Source organism: Leptinotarsa decemlineata, unplaced genomic scaffold, assembly GCF_025532065.1.
Source record: "Leptinotarsa decemlineata unplaced genomic scaffold, Ldec_3_MD MMD2_tig00004307_RagTag_RagTag, whole genome shotgun sequence".
Taxonomy (NCBI): domain Eukaryota; kingdom Metazoa; phylum Arthropoda; class Insecta; order Coleoptera; family Chrysomelidae; genus Leptinotarsa; species Leptinotarsa decemlineata.
In genome coordinates this window covers 12,332,093-12,352,814 of record NW_027412606.1, presented here as the reverse complement: position 1 = coordinate 12,352,814, position 20,722 = coordinate 12,332,093, and the positions used below count along the sequence as shown (strand labels likewise).

Below are 20,722 nucleotides of genomic sequence, written 5' to 3'. Positions count from 1 at the left end.
CGTTTTCGAGATATTTACAATTTTCTATATCGATGCATATTACTTGCAAATTAAGTTAATTAAATCGAGTAGGCTATGAAAGTTTGTATATAAAAATAGAAGTTCGCTGTCACATTTTCAACTATTAATTGACAAATTCACAGTTCGGAGTTTATAAAGTGATTTTTTGGTACCATGCCCGACTTTACGAATGCTGAAATGGCTGATATGGTTTTTGCATACGGCTTGGCTGACGGAAATTCAAGCGAGGCCAGACGCATCTATCAGGAAAGGTATCCTCAACGCGTGACTCCTTGTGCAGCGACATTTGCAAATCTTTTCCGGCGACTTTCCGAAACTTTGAAACAAATTCTGCAGTAGGACGGCCACGGCCTACAAGAACTGTAGAATTGGAGGAGGTGGTTCTCGAAGAAATGATTGAACATCCAGAGATGAGTACATGAAAAATTAGCCAACTTTAAATGTGAGTCACATGACAGTTTACAGAATTTTAAAGGCACAGCAATTATATCCTTATCATATTCAGCGTGTTCAGGCACTTACGCTACTTGATTTCCAACCACGTATCGAATTCGCTTAATGGCTTCACAGAAAAGTCGAACAACATTCGCAAATTTTATCGAAAATCCTTTTCACAGATGTGGCTAATTTTTCAAGAAATGGTATCATGAATTTCCATAACCACCACATCTGGGCGGAAAATAACCCCCATGCGATAACGCAAACTCATTTCCAAGACAGATTCTCTTTTAATGTATGGGTAGGCATAATTGGGGATTATTTAATTGGGCCCTATTTTCTCCCCTTACGTTTGAATGGAGATGTTTACCTACATTTTTTGGAACACGAGCTTCCCCCACTTATGGAAGATGTGCTCATTGGTCTCCGAAATCACTCTTGGTTTATGCACGATGGAGCTCCTGCTCAGTTTAGTGTGATAGCAAGAAATGTTTTAGACGTAGCATATCCCCAACGATGGATAGGAAGAGGAGGCAGTGACGAGTCATCCTGATTTCGTCCAGGTTTGGAGACCAGCTCTCCTACCCTTTTGGCTGATTATTGGCCTTGAGAGGGGCCAATGGGTACACAGCTGATAGATGACGACATGAAGTCCTAAGACATCAGTGCCGCCCTTCACGGGATACCCCTACCTGGCTGGGGTGGGATGGATGAAAAAGTTATTCATCCTTTAACGGGGGACATGAGGGCCTCATTCGACAGAGTGTCGGGGCCTTCTATATCGGGAGGGTCGTCTACAGCATAATCTGTGGCTTCCCTAACTAACGGGTTTCCATGAGTTTCCGTTTTTTCGAAAACTCTCTCATTCCTCGACTGAATGGACTGCCGAATGGAAGGCAGCTGCAAATCTCTGCGGATGGCTTCATTCCGCACGAACCAAGGAGCATTCACAATCATCCTAATTAACTTGTTTTGCAACCTTTCCAAAATGGAAATGTTGGACGGAGCCGCTTGTCCCCAGACGCCTGCAGCGTACATGATGACAGGCTTGAACATCGTGTTGTAGATCGTAATTTTGTTCTTTAAACTCATTTTTGACTTTCTATTGATCAGAGGGTACAGACTGGCTATCCGACCCTCGACCTTAGATTTGACGTACATAATGTGCGGGTTCCAAGTGAGCCTACTGTCTATTAAAAGGCCGAGGTACTTTACCCGCGCTTGCCAGTCAATCTCCCTTCCAGAGATTCTCACTTTTCTGGCCGGAGAAGATAGTAATCTTCCCATGGTTATCGCCTGAGTCTTTTCCGGTTTACTCGGATCTTCCAATCGAGGTACCAGCGCTCGAGGTCGTCCAATGCTCGTTGCATGTAGACGACGCCGAGCTCTCGTCCCATGGAAGATGAGAGAAGAGCCGTGTCATCGGCGTATAGGGATATCTTCACTCTTTCGGACCTAGGCAGGTCGCTGGTATAGAGCGAATACAGCGTCGGAGAGAGCACGGCCCCCCGTGGCACTCCAGCGAGGATCTCTCTGTTGTCAGACAGAGAGCCCTCTACTCTGACCTGAAAAGTTCTGCCTTTCAGGAAATACCCGATCCACCGGATCAGGCCCCGAGGTAGGTCGAGCGCGTTTAGCTTGTGTAGAAGGCCTTCGTGCCATACTCGGTCGAAGGCCTTTGAGATGTCTAAAAGCACAATATGTACCTATTTATTGGTATTGAGCTCAGAGCCTGTAGTTCAGTGGAGTGATCTCTCCTGAAGCCGAATTGTTCGTTAGGCAGAACATTTCGGTCCTCAACTTCTTCGTTGAGTCTTTGCAGAACGACTCTTTCAGCCAGCTTAGCCGCCGACGAGAGTAGACTGATCGGGCGATAGTTCTGCGGGAACAGCTGGTTTTGACCCTGTTTTGGGAGCATGACGACGATCGCATGCTTCTACCTTCTAGGGAAGTGTCTGAGGGCCAACGAACTGTTGATTAAACTTAAAAGAAATTCGACACAGTTTTCCGGGAGTCTCTTCAACAACCTGTTGGTTATTGAATCGGCCCCCGGAGCTTTCTTGGCTTTTGCAGCTTTGATATGACCCTTCAGCTCTTCCATAGAAGCCGGACGGATGTCGTCGTCATCATCTTCCCTGAGGAGTCGGTGAACCCGGTCTTCCAGCAGCATATCGCGATCGATGTCGTCATCGTCGTCAACGTTAAGTTGAAACTGACGTTCCATCGTGTCTGCAAAGGCTAACGCCTTGTCGGCGGGGGAGTAGCACACTCCGCGCTCTCCGTGAATGGGTGAGAGAGCAGTCTTCTTCCCCCTGAGCCTACGAGTGACTCGCCAAAGCTCGTCACTCCCAGGTTCGAAGGATTCCAAGAGCTCTTCCCACCTTTCGTTTCGATGCTCATTGATGGCCTGTTTGACTCAGGAAGAGGAGGCACTGAGCATTGGCCCCCGAGGTCACCGAACCTCAATCCCGTCGATTGTATCTGAAATCACTAGTTTATGCTAGCCTCATTGAAAACGAGGATATGTTGAGGGATCGCATCACAGCTTGCTGCGGGTATTTTTTAACGGGTGCGGAATTCTTTGATGAGGAGAGCAGAAGCTTATATTACTGTTGGGGTCGTCACTTTGAACAAACTCCGAAATGTAGCACTTTCTAAATGAATAATTAAACCTGAATTTTTTCTTTAATTCGGATTGAAGAAGCAGTTCGATAATGCTCGATTTAGAAGAAGTCTGTACGGGTATACTGCGTATAAAGTTTGAAGAAAATAACTAAAATTGCAAAAAACTCATTACAAAAACCTACCACATTTTGAAAAATTTCGTATTTCGAAAACAAATCATTCTTCGTTAAATATTCCATAGGTAAAAGTTGTTCATTTTGACGAGATCCACCACATACTTAGTTTTGGTAATGTTCTCAGCAACTTCACTTAGCGCCCTAGGAGCTAAGTAATATGCATCGATATAGAAAATTGTAAATATCTCGAAAACGATCACCTCCAGCGTTGTTGAGGAAGTGTACCTTTTTTACTTGGAAAAGGTGTGGAAATTAGGTTTTTTCATGAAAAGTACCAAAAGTTCACTGTCAAAAAAGTTAGGGCAATTTGAAATAAATAATGACAGCGTACGCAGCGCCCTCTAGATGTTACATGAAAATTGATACGAAATTATGATTTTCCACGTCAAAAAAAAACCCGGGTACCGAATTTCGTGCAAATAACTTATTTTTTGCAAGAGTTATTTTCAAAAAGCGAACAAAGAAATTCGATTTCAACACCCCGTATCTCTGAAACGAATCATTTTCGACATAAGTTCATATAAACTTTTTTTCTTAAAATTGTCTCAGGAATACGTCACTTGAATATGTTAACGTACTTATGTTACACCCTGTATATATTATTATATGTATTTTTATCATATTCACATTATATAGTTATTGTGATTGTTATATAATCAGAAATGATTATTGAATAACGAAATCAGTTAGCTCCCTAACCATATCATTAAATGGGTGCTGTTGGAAGGTAGGTTACATATATCGTTTACTTGAACTATACTAACCGCGGCGACTGGTCAAAAATTGTAACTTATTTCACAGAAAATATTGAATTGTTGAGTCTACCACAAATAACACCAAAAATTATTTTCCACATCTGTAATTATATCAGTTATGTTCTGTATTGTTGTTCGTGTTTGAAACTCACTGACTGAAATTTTCATCAAATATCGGCCAAGTTCATAGAAATATAACTTATCGATTAATTGATATGGACAATAATTATTTGGGATTCTGTTGACAAGCCGTATAAGTAATTAAAAACTTCATATATCGCACAAAATAGTTGCACAATGTTCAAACAATAAAAAACCATTCAACTTAATGGAGCGACAGTGTATGTTAAACCATAATCTTAATGGAACACGATATTGTTCATTTAAAATAATATCAAATAACTGGTAACCTACAGAATCACTTTATATAACAAGAAAGTAGGAATTTCTAAGTGTATTTTATTTTACAGCATTTGACTTTTTTCAACTTCCGTGTCGTATCAAAAAATATCCATATTACGTAAGTGAAATTTATATGAAGAGATATATATTCTATCATTACATAAATATAAATGGTGAAAAAGCCTTTCTTCCGTCCTACTTCTCTATCTTTATACAAAAAATGTGATTGACTTATGAAGGAAGGAGGACAGCAATGTTTGGAGTGCAAACTGAATACGAAATGGTGATTTTCGAATAATTCAATGTTCATTTGAAAGTAGTTGTTTGGAAAGGACTCTTCCTTCAACTAGAGAGCCAAAAAGCTTATTTTCCAAAAACGAATCACACTTTTTTCCTATATATACCTTTTTCTATTCAAGCAAATAGAAGTTTTTCATTTTTTGATATACATTTTTTGTAAACGCTGCGCTGTCTATTCAAAAAATGAAGTGAATACTAATTTCTCTCAAAAAAATTTGTCCCTTCAAATTAATTCCCCTCAGATATTATATGCACTTTATTTTGGTATGTCCTTGAGCTCTTTCAGCGAATAAATTTTTATCTCCTCGTCCTCAAATGAGTCTTATTAATCTGGGAACAAGAAAAAGTCGCAGGTGGGCCAATCTGGTGGATGAGGCATGATTACGGTGTAGTTTTTGACCAAAAAAGTACGAAAAATTACTGACGAGTGAACAGTTGCATTATCGTGATGCAAAAGTCATGAATTTCATTTTCACAATACCGGACGTTTTCTACGTATCGCTTCTGGCAAGCGGCGCATAACTTCAAGATAATACTCTTTATCGACCGTAGGACTATGTGGCAAGAACTCCTGATGCACGACGCCACGATAATAGAAAAAACCGAGAGCAAAATCTTGACTTTGATCAAACTTGGCGTGCTTTTTTCGGTATTGGCTTTCCTAGGCTCTTCCTTTGAGGCCATTAAAGTTTGGTTTCATAACCCATGATTCGTCACCAGTTATGACCCTTTTAGGTAAACCTGGATCGCCAAGGACGTTATTCAACAATTTCTGAGCGATGCTTATGTGACGGTTTTTTGGTCAAAATTCCGCAATTTTGGAACGAAATCTGCTGTCACATGTCAGAAAAATAAATTCGAATGGGAAAACTAAATTATTGATATTGCATATTACACATCCTTCGCATCTTTGAAATGAATATTCACTCAAACACCTATGAAAATATTTTCGTATTGAAGGAAAAAAGTTGATATTGTCACTTTTTGTGATTTGTTCTGAAATGATTTTATGCCAGATGAATTTGAATAAAAGCTGGCAGCTGTGTTGGCCTACCTACATTTGTCATTATGCCTGAATTATCGAGTGCTGAGGTTTGCTCTTAGGGTTGTGCGGTCTGTTTGATTTTGTGGAGTGATACGATGTGTTGCTGGTAACCTTTGCGCGTTATCCCTCGTATTCATACTACCAGGTCGTTTTTCAATTTAGATAGCTCCTCTGATTGTTTCAGAATAGAAGTTTTCATTGATTGCTATTGTTTTTGTGTTCTCGATAGGACACAACATCAATTTCGAGAATTTTTCCATCGACACTCCGAAGAATATAAATTGAACATCTTAGTTGATCTAGTTCACGGTTATATTACCTTCAATAATCGTTTCAAGCTGCCTGAGGTGTAAGGTGGCATTTTAGTAAATGAAGTCATTAAGGACGTTACTCACTGTAGTTTCTCATGTATCAGTTTATAAATGTCCTTGTATGACGAAACTGCAGTAACGTTACAAATACAAGTGGTATAAGAACAAAGGAAGTTTTATTTCTTGATTTTCATGATGATCTCAAATCAATTAGTAACGGCTATATCCATCAATTCATTAATTCATTTATCAATGTTTTACAGAAATCCCTGTTTTTTCTTCAAGTGGTTTTGATTGTATTACTGCCAACCATCAACGGAAATTACAATGTGATAGGAAATATAGTGAGCTTCTTTCTTAATCTCACGAGAGGTGGACCTTTGCTGTTTCCACAGTATCCTCAAACTCATGATGACGGTAAGAAAATGATAATACAATTCATACTCTTTTAAAAACCCAAGGATGATTGTACCAAAAATCATGAAACTGAGATTCTTGAAAAAGTATATTGATTTTACATCTTTTTTCATGACATATTTTGTTCAAAGTATTTGCAGTAACAGCGTATTCAATAAATTGGGGATTTCGGAACTTTTCAGACACATTAATGTTTTAATTAACAAATTATTTCAGATGATATTTCATCTTCAAAACTTATTTTGTATCGGGAAACATTGTCAATGAAATTTTCAGTTTTGAGTAACTTTATTTTTATTTAGTTTCGAAATTTGTATTGTATTGTCTGTGTGAACTTGAGAAAATGAAATGAATTGAATCTCCACTTAAGCACCCTTTTATTTCAATAATAATTGAGAAAGTTACTGAACAACGAACTGTACTCCTATCTAAAAAGAAACTAACATTCTCTCTTCCAAATCTTTCCACCCATACCTTATTTATTTTTATGAATCCTCAACTACCAAAAAAACAATGCAACAAAAGAAATGTGTAATTCTGCTCAGTCATCATTTGCCTCCATCGTTACCGTCGACAGTGATGCCAGTTCACACTTGGCTATTCCTGACCATATGATGGCTGGTATGTTGTAACTGAAACCAAAAAAAAAACGTTTTGATCAATTACATCGTTTGCTCGAAGGAATCAGAACCCCATTTTGAGATTTCATTCCTTCTAAGTAGTACTATAGCTTCGTGACTAAGAGTCCTTTCACTTTCTCATGGCACAGGGACACGTTCCCGACGGCCCCACATGGCACAGAGACACGTTCCCGACGGCCCCACATGGCATAGGGACACGTTCCCGACGGCCCCACATGGCACAGGGACACGTTCCCGACGGCCCAACACACACCTCCTTTCAGAAGCAAACATCTCCAAGGGTCCATCTTTTCATATGTTCTGCAGCATAAACATCCACGTAGGATGACCGTGTTCCTTTACATTCGGGTATGTTCGTAACCTCATATCGATCGTTTTCTCGAAATGGACCCTTCCACTTAGGAACCAACTTTCGTCCTGAACCCATATTTACTATTGAAGAAATTTTCACTAACCCGAGTTCTCCGACGCTAAACATTGAAGGTGGTGCTCGATGCGAATCAAACTCTTCTTTTTGACGAGTCTAGTTATAGTGAATCCTTTGGGCAGCCAGCTCACGAAGCTTACTAACATCCACAGCGTTCTCATCTTCTATTTCGCCAATATTCGGCGGACCTGTCCTATATCCAAGGAGTATTTCTGTTGGGCTAGTATTAATACTTCCATTCCAAGTATTATTGATCCCCAATTGTATATTGGAGACGTTCTCATCCCATTCGTTATCCTCTTTGTTGGTGTATCTCTCCACCTGTTCATTACCTCGTGGCATCCCTACTGTATTGAGGTGGTGACGGATATTCTTCTCCAAACAAAACTCTCTGAATCTCCTCGATGTGAACGCGGTACCTCTGTCGGTAATAATTCTTTTGGGCACTCCAAAAACTTGGATAATTTCATTCAAGGCAACAAAAACATGCTTTGTTTTGGTATTCTTTACCGCAATCTTTGTAATTGGATGTAAGTATCTTGGCTTTTTCCCCGACGCCGTTTTGTGATATAAACAATTTATACAAGCCTTTACGTATTTTTTTATAATTTTTCTCATTTTTGGGAACCAATATTTATTTGATATTCTTTCCAAGGTTTTGTCAAAAGCAAAATGGCCTACGTCATCGTGATTAAACCTCAAAATCTGCCATATGCAAGCTTTCGGCAATACCGCCCTGTTTCCTCGATCAGTACGACGGGATACTCTTCCCCTCCGAACATCATATTTTTCAAAAATGTCTTTGTTGCAGTTTTGATCACCCGATAAGATAATATTCTTGATAACTTTTATGTCCGCATGGGATTCTTGAGTAACCATAAGCCAGTTGTCATCGGACAAGATCGCAGCATATATGCCTTGACTTTTTCTCTCCCCCACTGGGTTACGACTCAGTGCGTCCACATGAGTCATCCTTGTACCTGGTTTGTGAACTATCTCGAAATCATAGTCCTGCAATTCCAGAACCCATCTGGCAGTCCTCGGGTTTAGATCCTTCTTTGACATGGCGTTACGAACAGCTGAGCAATCTGTGAAGATTTTGAATTTAATACCAGCTAAGTAATGTCTGAATTCTTTTATGGAACGAACGATGGCTAGTGCTTCCAGTTCATACAAATGATATCTTTGTTCGGTGGGCGCGGTTGCTTTGCTGAAGAATCCAATCGCTTTTTCCATTCCATCGTTCAACTGTACCAACATTCCAGCAACACCCCAGCGACTGGCATCTGTATCCAGTGTGGTTTCTTTTCCATTGCGGAAAGAGGATTACTGGGGAGGACGTCAATATTTTTTATGAAGAACACAAAGGCATTCTCCTGTTCGGTTTCCCAGGTGGGAAGGATGATTTTTACTAAGTAGCTCAGTGAGTAGCCCAGTAGCTAAGTAGTTCAGTAAAGAATTTCTGACCGACTAACCTGTCAATCAAATCCTCAATGACAGGCAGAGGGTAATTTTTTTTGATTGTTTGTTTATTAACCCCTCTGTAATCGACACACAAACGAGTATCTCCATTATTTTTCTTCACCATTATCACAGGACTTGCAAACGGAGGCTGGGAAAGCCTGATAGTATTACTCTGTATCAATTCGTTGATCAACTCTGGAAGTTCATAATCAGATAACCTATATGGCCGATGAATAACAGGAGTATCTGTTTTCAGTCTGATGGACATTTCGATACCAGCTATCGTGCCTAATTTTCCTTTATTGCTTGTAAAACAATTCGGAAATTCTTTCATTTTCAGCTGACGCCTCTGCCACATCAATATGGACGACCTGAGGCGGTCAGAGCGTAACTGAAAATTAATCGAGAGCCAATCCGCGAATAAGTAATTCCAGGATCCTCACTAAAATTTTGTCTAATCACTATCTCCGCACCCGGTATACAAGTGTCCACTAGCAATATTTCTATTGATAATGCGACATCATTTATTTTGACATTACATGCGGCCCACTCTGTTACTAGTATTTCAGAACCTTCAAATGTCGTTAATATAATTTCGTTGGGACAACTTTCAACCTTCAACTGAAGTTTGTCTGCCATTGCGTGTGTAACGAGGGAACACTAGCTACCAAAATCTACAAAACATGTTTCCTTCTGATCCCCAATGAGAATACTTTTGAAGAATTTGTTTTTATCCCGATTTTTAGTTACCATAAATACCCGCTTATTATCCCTTGTGACTGTTTTATTTTTTTTTATCTAATTGTATGTCGGTTGTTTTCGACTTTTTAAAACAACTATCCACTGTGTGCCCCCTACGACGACAATAATTGCAGTATTTTATCGCATCGCCCTGTGAACGATCTAGATGACAATTCATTTGCTTGTGGCCCACCCCGTTACATCGAAAACAAATAATATTTTCACCTGCCTCTTTCGCTCTCTTTCTCTTTTTGGCATCGGCGCCGCAAATGCGCTTACGCCTTTGCCTTTGTATTACGTCACGAGGTGATCTGCTATGTCTAGCCTCATTTCAAGCTGTAGATTGGGGTGGACATTTCTGTTCATCCCCAGTCACCGCCTCAGATTGAGGTTAACACTTTTGTCCTGCCTCGGGATTGATTTTTGTTTTTTGTCTGTTTTTGTGTTTGTTTCATATATGTGTGTTCTCACGAGTAGCAAGGGAAGAGTTGGTCACCTCTGGTACAGCCCCGCATTACCAGAGGAAGGCTGATTACAATAAGGTTTCGCCCGGTTCCCCAAGGGGATCGTTCGTAACCGCATATCACTCTGTGGCTATTCAGCTGTCGGTACGGTTCCTTACACCTTAGCTTTTCTATTTCTGCCACTGACCAGGAGTTCGGCGATTCCGTCCGTAAGGCCACATATTGGCTTCCCTGACAGAGCCCCCATTCCCCTGGCTGTTCCCCTATCCGCCACCTGTTGACGTGCCCGATAGGTAGCCCAACCCACGGGTATTCACCCCCATTATTCTGCCCTTTATTCATCCTTATCCTTATTTTATCCTACTAATGAGATGTGACATTATCTTAAAAAAAAAATAACCAATGATTATTTTGTTCACGGATTTAGTTTTTCTATTTTGAGTTTAGGTGACTGTCTCCTAAATTTTCCCGTTTTTTGATAATCCCTTCGTTTTCAACACGCTTGTATTAGCTTCACTTGTACGTTTGTTTGTTTGCACAAACTAAAAAATTACAAATAATTCGAAACTAATTTAAGATTGTGTTCAACATCGATAATAAGTCCTATGGCTTGATGTAACTGATGACTTTCAATATGTTTGAAATCAGAATAAATCTATTTACAAAAAATTAATTTTGTTGTGAGAGAGCGTAGGGTGGTAAATATCCATGGTTACAAATAATTGATAAGGATAAATTGATGGATGTAGCCGTTACTACGTGGTAGGAGATCATAATGAAAAGAGAAATGAAAATTTCTATGTTTTTCATCACTTTTATGATATGATAAGGACCTGTTTGCTATATCGGAGCCATAAAAAATATAATTGAAAGCATCCCACGTTTTTTTACAATAATTTTTTTTTTCTAAATAGATTGATTTTGACTTCAGGCTTATTAAAAGTTGTTAGCTATGTCAAGCCATAGGACTAATTATCGATGTTGAACACAATTTTAACTTAGTTTCTAATTATTTTTCAATTTTTAAGTTTGTGTTGCTATTGAAGCGTGTTTTTTTAGTTTTTTAAACTATCACTGTATATCTTAGAAATCGTAGATCACCTAACTGGAACCACACTTATGCGGTAGGCTCCTGTTGATGACTCCGTGCGTATGTGTTGTTTCCCACTTTCGGCAACCAAGTGTTCTTCTTTGCACTTGGTTGCACTGCACTGATGAGGTCAATAGCCAGAAATACGTATCTGCGGTTCTTTTAGAAACTAGATGAATATATACATTACTTTCCAGCATCGAATACACATTATGATTTCATCATAGTAGGATCAGGACCATCGGGTTCTGTGGTAGCAAACAGATTATCTGAGATACCAGAATGGAATATTCTCTTACTTGAGGCAGGAGGAGAGGCTAATCATATAACAGAAATTCCATTTCTGTGTGGATTTTTAGAGTTTACAGACTATAACTGGGGATACAAATCAGAACAGCAGACTGGATTTTGCAGAGGTAATCAACAACTAGATTTTTTTCATTACTTAGTGTAATAATTGTGAATAGTAAAAAGTTAAAATTTAAGATATAATTTCAGCTAGTATATTTCTAGTTTCGTGAATTGTTTTTCGTTTAGATATAAAAAATTATGAAATGTTAAATCTTTTATATAGATTAAAAAAAAAGAGTTCATTATTGGTTTCTTATGACACGAGTTTATGAAAATCAAGATAAAATGAATAATTGCGTTCTCAAAACTAACAGTCGAAAAAAGGTCAGGTTAAAATTAATTATGAAATTTTTTTCATTCATTATAATTCGAAGATTTTTGTTGGGTGAATCGGATTCAAAGTAACCCTGTGTACGATGACAATATTCCATTATAATAATAATAAAAGTCATCAGGTGTTCGGATCCCATTCTCTGCATGGTCCGCGATCATGAGAGAGCATGAATTGGACCATTTCTCTTCAGGGCATCTGCTATAGCAGCTAATGAACTCGATTTAGTTTTCGACACTGAACGAGGTGATCACAACTCTGTCACCGAGTTGGAACCTGATCAGCAAAACGCTCATTTAAAAGCCGCAGAGATCACTTCGTTTCGCTGCAACAAAACAAGGGTAAGCCGATGCATGGGGTCTTCTTCAACAACATTGAATACCTTGGCTTCCCAGCCCCTATACCTATCCACTTTCCTTTTACAACCAGACTCCCGTATGTAGGAGAATGAACTTGTACATATTGTGAATATCTTTGAGTTGATATTATTACCTCAATAGAACAATAAACATTTTGGTTTGGTTTGGTGCTAATCAAAGCGCCTGACTTTCGCTTTCCTCAGGTCGAGTGGGATGAAGTCGGAAACTAAGGGGACCATCATGGCCCTCAAGATGATCTATTCAACGCCTTAGTCTACCGTAGTCGGGTGATGCCACAAGGTGCAGGGCCTTCCGCGAGGCGTCTGGGATCCTAATGCAATTGCTTTCAGCATCTCCAGCATATGTGGCCTCGACCTATATCCACCGACATAACGCGGCCCTAAGAGTGCTTTATTACCACCTACAGCACTCTTCAGTGATGGCAAGGCATCGGTGTTGTTAAGGATATTGAATCCGTTGTGGGGAACGAGTAGTGACGAATTTATTGGAACTATTCGTTTCCCACACCCAGGTTTATACAAGCTAATAAGCTTGATGCAGTCTTCCTCGACCACCAGAGCAAGACGAGTCGTGGAGTTTTCAGCTCGTGGCGATACGAATATCGTCCAAAAGAGAAGGAAAAACGGATAAAATATCGAAATTTCATTTTCAAACTCCTCTATCCAGACCACTCTGTCACGATGGTTGTTCTGATTATTGTAGTCATTGGTGGAATGATGCCTTCTTTACTCTCCAACCTCAAAATCATGCCAGTTTGCCGCAAGTTAGAAATCTTAGCCGAACAAATGCAGGAAAATGTCATTCTTGACTCACTGCGCTTGCTTAGGGCACATGATTCTCGGACCCAATGATCACTTACCACACGGTGTGCGGAGTGGTCGTTGGTTGATAATGCTGGCGCGTCCTCCTGAATGTATCGATAATTCGGCGAATAGGTCCTGACCAGCGCAAACTTAGGATAAAAATATTATAATAATATTCCCCGTCACGGAAAAAGAAGATTTGTTGAATGAAAGAAAATTCACTTCATTCAAAGAAATAAAAGTGTCATATATGCACGACGAAATATTTTGTTGATGCAAGAAAAAAGAATTCTTGACTCCCATCTATTTCTTCAAGCATATGTTCATTGTATCAAACAAATATTTGATTGAAACAATCACATCGATCGGTTATTTCAATTTAAAGAAGAATTGAATTCAAGAAATATATTGTCTAATTGATAGCGATAATTATTTTGAGTAATTCGAATATTCTATTAAACAAACAAAATTTAAAGATGGGTGAAATAGTGGAACTGATTGAAATAATCAAATGTATTTTCTATTTGAGTGAAAGTTATGTTGAAGAAACATAACATATCTGCAGGATGATGAAGAACTTTGCTTGTTTTGATAATGGGAAAATTTCCACTGAAATAATGATTTTGTTGAACAAATGATGAATAGTAGTTGAACGAACAATGTTTATACCTCATTGTATCTTGCTGATAGAGTGAAGCATTTCGAAAGTTCAAAATAAGTATGAATGGTGATGAACCAAATGAAATGAAGTTACAAATCAAAATCCTTTCCTCTTGTTTGGATTTGGTTATTGGATTCAATCAACCAAATATTATACTAATTTGAGTACCAGCATTTCGTTGGTAGTAATGGAGCTTCAGATCGGTTCTACTGAAAATTACTTGTCTTCTCTAAAACTTCAATATGCTTTTTACCATCAAATATTTTCCCATAAAAAATCATTACACCATCGATTGTTGTCATCTCCTGCTGATGCTGTAGATGAAAAGCATTACGTAGTTTTAATATTGAGTTATTGAATGATAATGAGAATATATTATAGTTTGTTCAACAACCCAATTTCTTAATATATGAAATACAATTTGTATCATTTTCTCAACTGGATTATTGACCTACTTACGTATCACGATTTTTCAATCAGTCTTGCGCATAATATTCCATATTCAATACTGATTATGTAAATGCCATGGAAAATTTTTCATCATGGGAATGAGCAAAATATAAATAAAAATCGAGAAATTTTAATAAGAAATTTATTCAAACCATTAATAAATTATAATAGACTTCTACAAATATTTAAATAAAAATATATATTCTTCACAAATGGTTAATCCTAATCTAAAACATTAACATATTTCATTATTTATTATTATTGATGATGATATCTACTAAAGAACAATAAGAGTCGATTTCGAAACCTTTCACTGAAGTAATGTTCTGAAATGGAAGAGAACAGAGATTAGTGATTGTCTACATTTTCACAATAATACTATTGGATCAATTTCTACTAACTAGCTTGGATATTATCTCATAGAAATATAAAAATATAATTATTATTTTTGTACAAATCCAATTTAACAAACGGAGGTATCCTTATTTCTTGACAATAAAAAAAAACAATGACGTACTTCATCACAGAAAAATTTGATTAGAAATATGACTGTGACGACAAAATTTACTTAGCTCTCCAACCATAACTTTCAAGCCTTCAAATCCACTGAATTTGAGAATTCTAACATTCAATTACTAAGGTACAGACCTGAATAATAGTAAGTAACTACAGTAAATCGGAAAAATATATAGTTATTTGAGAAAACTGAATATGTTTTTAATTGAAATGGTATACATATTTATTATAAAAGTTATGAATGAAAGACATACCTCTGTTATATATGATTTTTAATTTATTCCATCAATTGTTTCCTTGATTGAATATTTTTCATTTGCCAATTGGGGGAATCATTTCTTTGATTTCTCCATCAGTGAGCCTTTTAGCTTTGTCTGAGGTTACATCATTTTCTCTTTGAAAGGTATGTGTTTTAAGTATATTAGTGGGAGATAAATAATATATGTATTTTTTTTACCTTTTAAAAATGCCAATCAGGTCATTTAATCCCAGGTTATTAATAAATTCCTCTATGTCTAAAAATAAAAGAGATTATATTGCATGTTTTGAGTTCATGCAGTTTTATTGGATGTCATCATTTCTGTAAATATGTTACAAATAACTTTCATTTTTCGGTCTTACTGATTTTAATGAAGTAATACAAGAGAAAACTGTGATTATTTCACAATGTTCTTTATAAGAAAAATCCTTAAAAAGAGGTTCCTTCAAGGATTCAGTATATACTATCATGATGAAAATGAAATCATTGTTCACGGCGCCATTCAGTTATTTATGATGTAAGAAATTTACAATTTTAAATAAAGGTACAGTTCTTCGCCGACATTGTATACCTATTTCTGTGGCAAACATCTTAATTGTATTTAATCTGAAGATCAAATCATCTAAGAGAACAATTCGTTCAGGCCAGTCTCAACACCCTACACAGTAGGTTAATGGACTGACACCTATCAGAAAACAAATACTCCCCTGGGTAATACCACGAAAGGCGTTGGATTATATCCGACAGGTGTCAGTGCAGGATTCTTCACAGAAGTTATTCCTGCATATGCTGTTGGCGATACAACTGCCGCAATAGATTTTCAATTATTGGAACACACTTGCAGACCGGTTTCGGGCTGTTTGGCCACTCGTCAGTGCAAGGTAGTGTATATGATATACACTATATACAACATAAAGTCGATGATTTCCGATAATTGAAAATCGAATTCCGTCAGAGTATCATTCCTCGAACTGAGCTGAAGACTACAACAAACAACAGGTTTGTCGTCGCCCCATGTGCCTGTGAACGAGGTAACCAACTGCATATCCGAAATTTGCCCAATTCCTCGTATAAGGAAAGAAATCTTTCTGAAGATGTTCAATTCCTCCGTATCCAAATATCAAAGGTCAACTAGGTACCCAGTGTTTACATGCCTACCCACGTCTCAATGATAATCATTTCACTCGACTTCTACTTTCTTAAAACAGAATTGAAAACATCGAAGCTTTCCTTCAGTCATTACATCAAACAATAAGAACTTCAAGCCACTTTTATAGAGGATAGCTGTCGAGAAAAATATATGGGCACGTGCTTTAAAAAAACTGTATCCGTTTATCTAATACATGATATTCATAATTATTTCAAAATATAGAATGAAAGAAAGTATATAAATATCCAACATACCTGTGAATACACTGAAAAACTTCAATCCACGTATAATCAAAAAGAAACTGTAAACCTATTCGTCATTTCCTTGCAAAACACAAAACACATTTTTAATTCTTTTTCCATTTGTGATTAGTTTACGGTTCTTGCGCAAACGCAAATGGTGCCGACCGGCACTCTATTCCTTAGCAGTATTTCAACTAGACCATTTGTTTCAAGGAAATAATTTAATTTTTCAAACTAACAAATAATAAAAATATTCAAATGAAATTATCCATAGTCTTGAAATTATTTCCAAAATTAGTCAAATGTATTGATATGTATTGTTGAAGTGAAAATAAATATTCAGCTGATTCAATTATACAGGCTGATTCACGGTGGATGGCACATTAGACGTTTCTGGTGAACCAGACAACGGATCACTTTGAAAATTTAACGGAGGGCATATTCGGACATTCTCTAGCCAACTAAAATATTTTCGACAATGCGGTGTTGCCGCTTCTATTAGAAAGCAGTAGCAACTTTGATTTTTCAAATGGAACACTCTGTATATAATATTATTTTTGGAATCTCCAACAATTGCTCGACAACTTTTCTTGATATTTTCCTATACCTATCTGTTACCGTTTTCGAAATAAAAATTAATTTCAATTTTTTTCTTCAAAAATCATGACTTCTAAAAATGCCGATATCTTTTAGTTAAGAAGTACTATGATATCGAAATTTGGTTTGGAGTTAGGTGATACTTGGACACTTCCCACACGTCAGCCTAATCTCCGTTACTTCAATACAGGGTGGTAAAAAAAATACAGTTTTTTCGTTTGCTTGAAAAAGTTGCTGAAATTTGATTATTTTAAGTGGAACACCCTGTATATTATTGAAAATTCGGAAATCTGCTGAAATTTGCTTTCTTTCTATGTATATCATACCTATACCTAACTAGTCAAGTTTCGGACTTATGAACATTTATTTGTGAAAATGTCCCTTCAGAATGGTATTTCCATTCGGTATTTGGTGAGCAGGCCATGATTACTATTTGACAGTAGCGTTGTGACATTCTCCTAATAATATCGACATTTTCGTCACTTCAGAAGTTGCAAATACCTTCAAAACGATGGAACAAAACTATTCAAACGAAGTTCTTATGAATTTGTTTATTATTTTTGGACAGTGTGACAAAATTATCAGCAGAACATGTAGAAAGTTCAATGAAATGTATCCGAATCTACCGCCAATGAACCTCAAGAAATTTATACGAATTCAGAACAATTTCAATGCATTTGGATCAACTTTAAAAGCACCAAGAAACTTGCCTCGACCCGTAACTTTCGAAGACAACCAGATTAATTTCTTAGCATATTTTCACGCATTTCCCGAGTCATCGATAAGAAGTGCTGAAGAAGATTTGGGTATAAAATATTCATCGGTTCAAAGAATCTTGCGAAGACATAAAATGCATGATTATAAATTCACCAAAATTCAAGCAATGAAGCCTCAAGATCCTCAACAGAGAGTAGAATTTTGTGAAATGTTGTTGACACGCATTCAAGAAGATCCACTTTTTTTAAATAAAATTATTTGGACTGATGAATCGAAATTTTCGAGAGAAGGGATTTTCAATAGAAAAAATCGTCATTATTGGTCCAGTGAAAATCCTCACGTCACAAAAGAAGCCGGATTTCAAGAAAAATTTAGTTTTAATGTCTTCTGCATGTTGATGGACAACAAATTGAGGTACGTGATATACGAGGAGTCATTAACATCCAGAAGCTACCTGAATATTTTGGAGAATACTGTAGACAGTTTCGTGGATAATCTGCCACTCGAAGATTATCGAAACTGTTGGTACCAACTAGACGGAGCTCCTGCACATTGCACAAGAGAAGTGAGCGCAGAACTGGATAGACTATTTGACGATCGGTGGATGAGGCGCTTGGGACCATGGAATTGGCCAGCGAGATCACCCGATCTTAATCCATTAGATTTTTATTTGTGGGGAATGTTTAAAGAAAAAGTTTACAAAATACCCGTGCGTTCGAAAGATGAATTGTTAGAAAGGATTGCCCAAACATTTGAAGATTTGGATCCCAATGAAATCAGATCTGCCACCACGAAAGCAGTCAACACCCGCATTTTAAAGTGCTTGGAAGTGAACGGCCAGCGATTCGAACATATTTTGAAATATTCCACATGATTGTTTTACTTTTTTATAATTATTCATATCAATATTTCCAATTTCAAGTTTCTTGGTGCTTTTTTAAAGTTTATCCAAACATATTGAAATAATTCTGAATTCGTATAAATTTCTTGAGGTTCATTGGCGGTAGATTCGGATACATTTCATTGAACTTTCTACATGTTCTGCTGATAATTTTGTCACACTGTCCAAAAATAATAAACAAATTCATAAGAACTTCGTTTGAATAGTTTTGTTCCATCGTTTTGAAGGTATTTGCAACTTCTGAAGTGACGAAAATGTCGATATTATTAGGAGAATGTCACAACGCTACTGTCAAATAGTAATCATGGCCTGCTTACCAAATACCGAATGGAAATACCATTCTGAAGGGACATTTTCACAAATAAATGTTCATAAGTCCGAAACTTGACTAGTTAGGTATAGGTATGATATACATAGAAAGAAAGCAAATTTCAGCAGCTTTCCGACTTTTTAATAATATACAGGGTGTTCCACTTAAAATAATCAAATTTCAGCAACTTTTTCAAGCAAACGAAAAAACTGTATTTTTTTACCACCCTGTATTGAAGTAACGGAGAATAGGCTGACGTATGGGAAGTGTCCAAGTATCACCTAACTCCAAACCAAATTTCGATATCATAGTACTTCTTAACTAAAAGATATCGGCATTTTTAGAAGTCATGATTTTCGAAGAAAAAAATTGAAATTAATTTTTATTTCGAAAACGGTAACAGATAGGTATAGGAAAATATCAAGAAAAGTTGTCGGGCAATTGTTGGAGATTCCAAAAATAATATTATATACAGAGTGTTCCATTTGAAAAATCAAAGTTGCTACTGCTTTCTAATAGAAGCGGCAACACCGCATTGTCGAAAATATTTTAGTTGGCTAGAGAATGTCCGAATATGCCCTCCATTAAATTTTCAAAGTGATCCGTTGTCTGGTTCACCAGAAACGTCTAATGTGCCATCCACCGTGAATCAGCCTGTATATTAGTGTCAAAACAGCACCCCATAATGCTTAACTGAATTGGAAAGTTTTCATTCAACAGACGTACTTTCGATTTGATAAATTTATACTGTTTGACTCAACCGAATTATTTTGAGAACTCAATAAATGGTATTCTTGAACTAATCCACTATTCATTTGTCTAAGTAAAATACCTCTTGAATTGAAATATTAGAGAAATTGAAATGAGAATTTCATTTTGTCTCCCCAAAATTATCATCTAATCGATACAATATACACGTGGTTTGGAATGAATGATATTTAATCACAATGATGAAATAAATTAGACTAAATAAATTTCTCTGAAGTAACAAATCTTTTTTTTTTTCGTGCATCCACCATGAAAGTACAGTTAAAACGAACAGAAAGAGGGAAAACAAAACTTTTAGTTTAAAGGTGAAAATTTCAACAGGTTGCAATGAAGGTAGAATGGAATGGCCTCATGGCTTTGCTCTTGGTGGAAGTTCAATCATCAACTACATGATACATGTCAGAGGAAACCCGATTGACTATGATAGATGGGAAGCTATGGGAAATCCAGGATGGTCTTACAAGGATATGTTTCCCTATTTTCTCAAATCAGAAGATTCTCACCTTCAAGTTCAAGATGAGGGATATCACAATGTAGGTGGTTTTTTGTCAGTGAGTGATGTTCCATTTCGAACAAAAGCCGCAGAAGCTTATATAAAGGCAGCTCAAGAAGCAGGTCATCCATACGTGGATTATAATGGCAAAAATCAACTGGGGGTAAGTACATCCTGGTATACACATGGAACTATAAAAAACCCAGATAATATTATTTTCAATACTGTTGAAAAAAAAATTTAATACCTATTATGAGTGCGAGCAGAATTGAAGAAAATGGGTAAAATAATAGGACAAAGTGAGAAAATAATAATAAAAGTTGTTCACAAGAATTCTTGTGCAATGTGAGGATAAACGAGATTTCACCTTCTGATTTGCGATGTTGCGTTATTCGGATGCGTTAATATTGTTTCATTCAGATATTTCAAACGAGATCTAATAGAAACCCTTTTTCGTTTTTTCCATATAATAGTGC

At 37.0% G+C, this 20,722-nt stretch overlaps 1 protein-coding gene across 2 annotated transcripts in view; it reads left to right on the top strand.

Annotated features, from left to right (window-relative positions):
• LOC111513700 (glucose dehydrogenase [FAD, quinone]) overlaps positions 1-20,722 on the top strand; it is a 103,671-nt gene that overhangs the window by 41,370 nt on the left and 41,579 nt on the right. Inside the window, exons 2-4 of one of the 2 annotated variants that reach the window (XM_074178995.1) lie at positions 6,337-6,490; positions 11,515-11,733; positions 20,075-20,409. In XM_074178995.1, coding sequence (XP_074035096.1) covers positions 6,337-6,490; positions 11,515-11,733; positions 20,075-20,409 — 708 coding nt within the window. The remainder of the gene's footprint in view (positions 1-6,336; positions 6,491-11,514; positions 11,734-20,074; positions 20,410-20,722) is intronic. The other variant, XM_074178996.1, reaches the window with a different exon arrangement.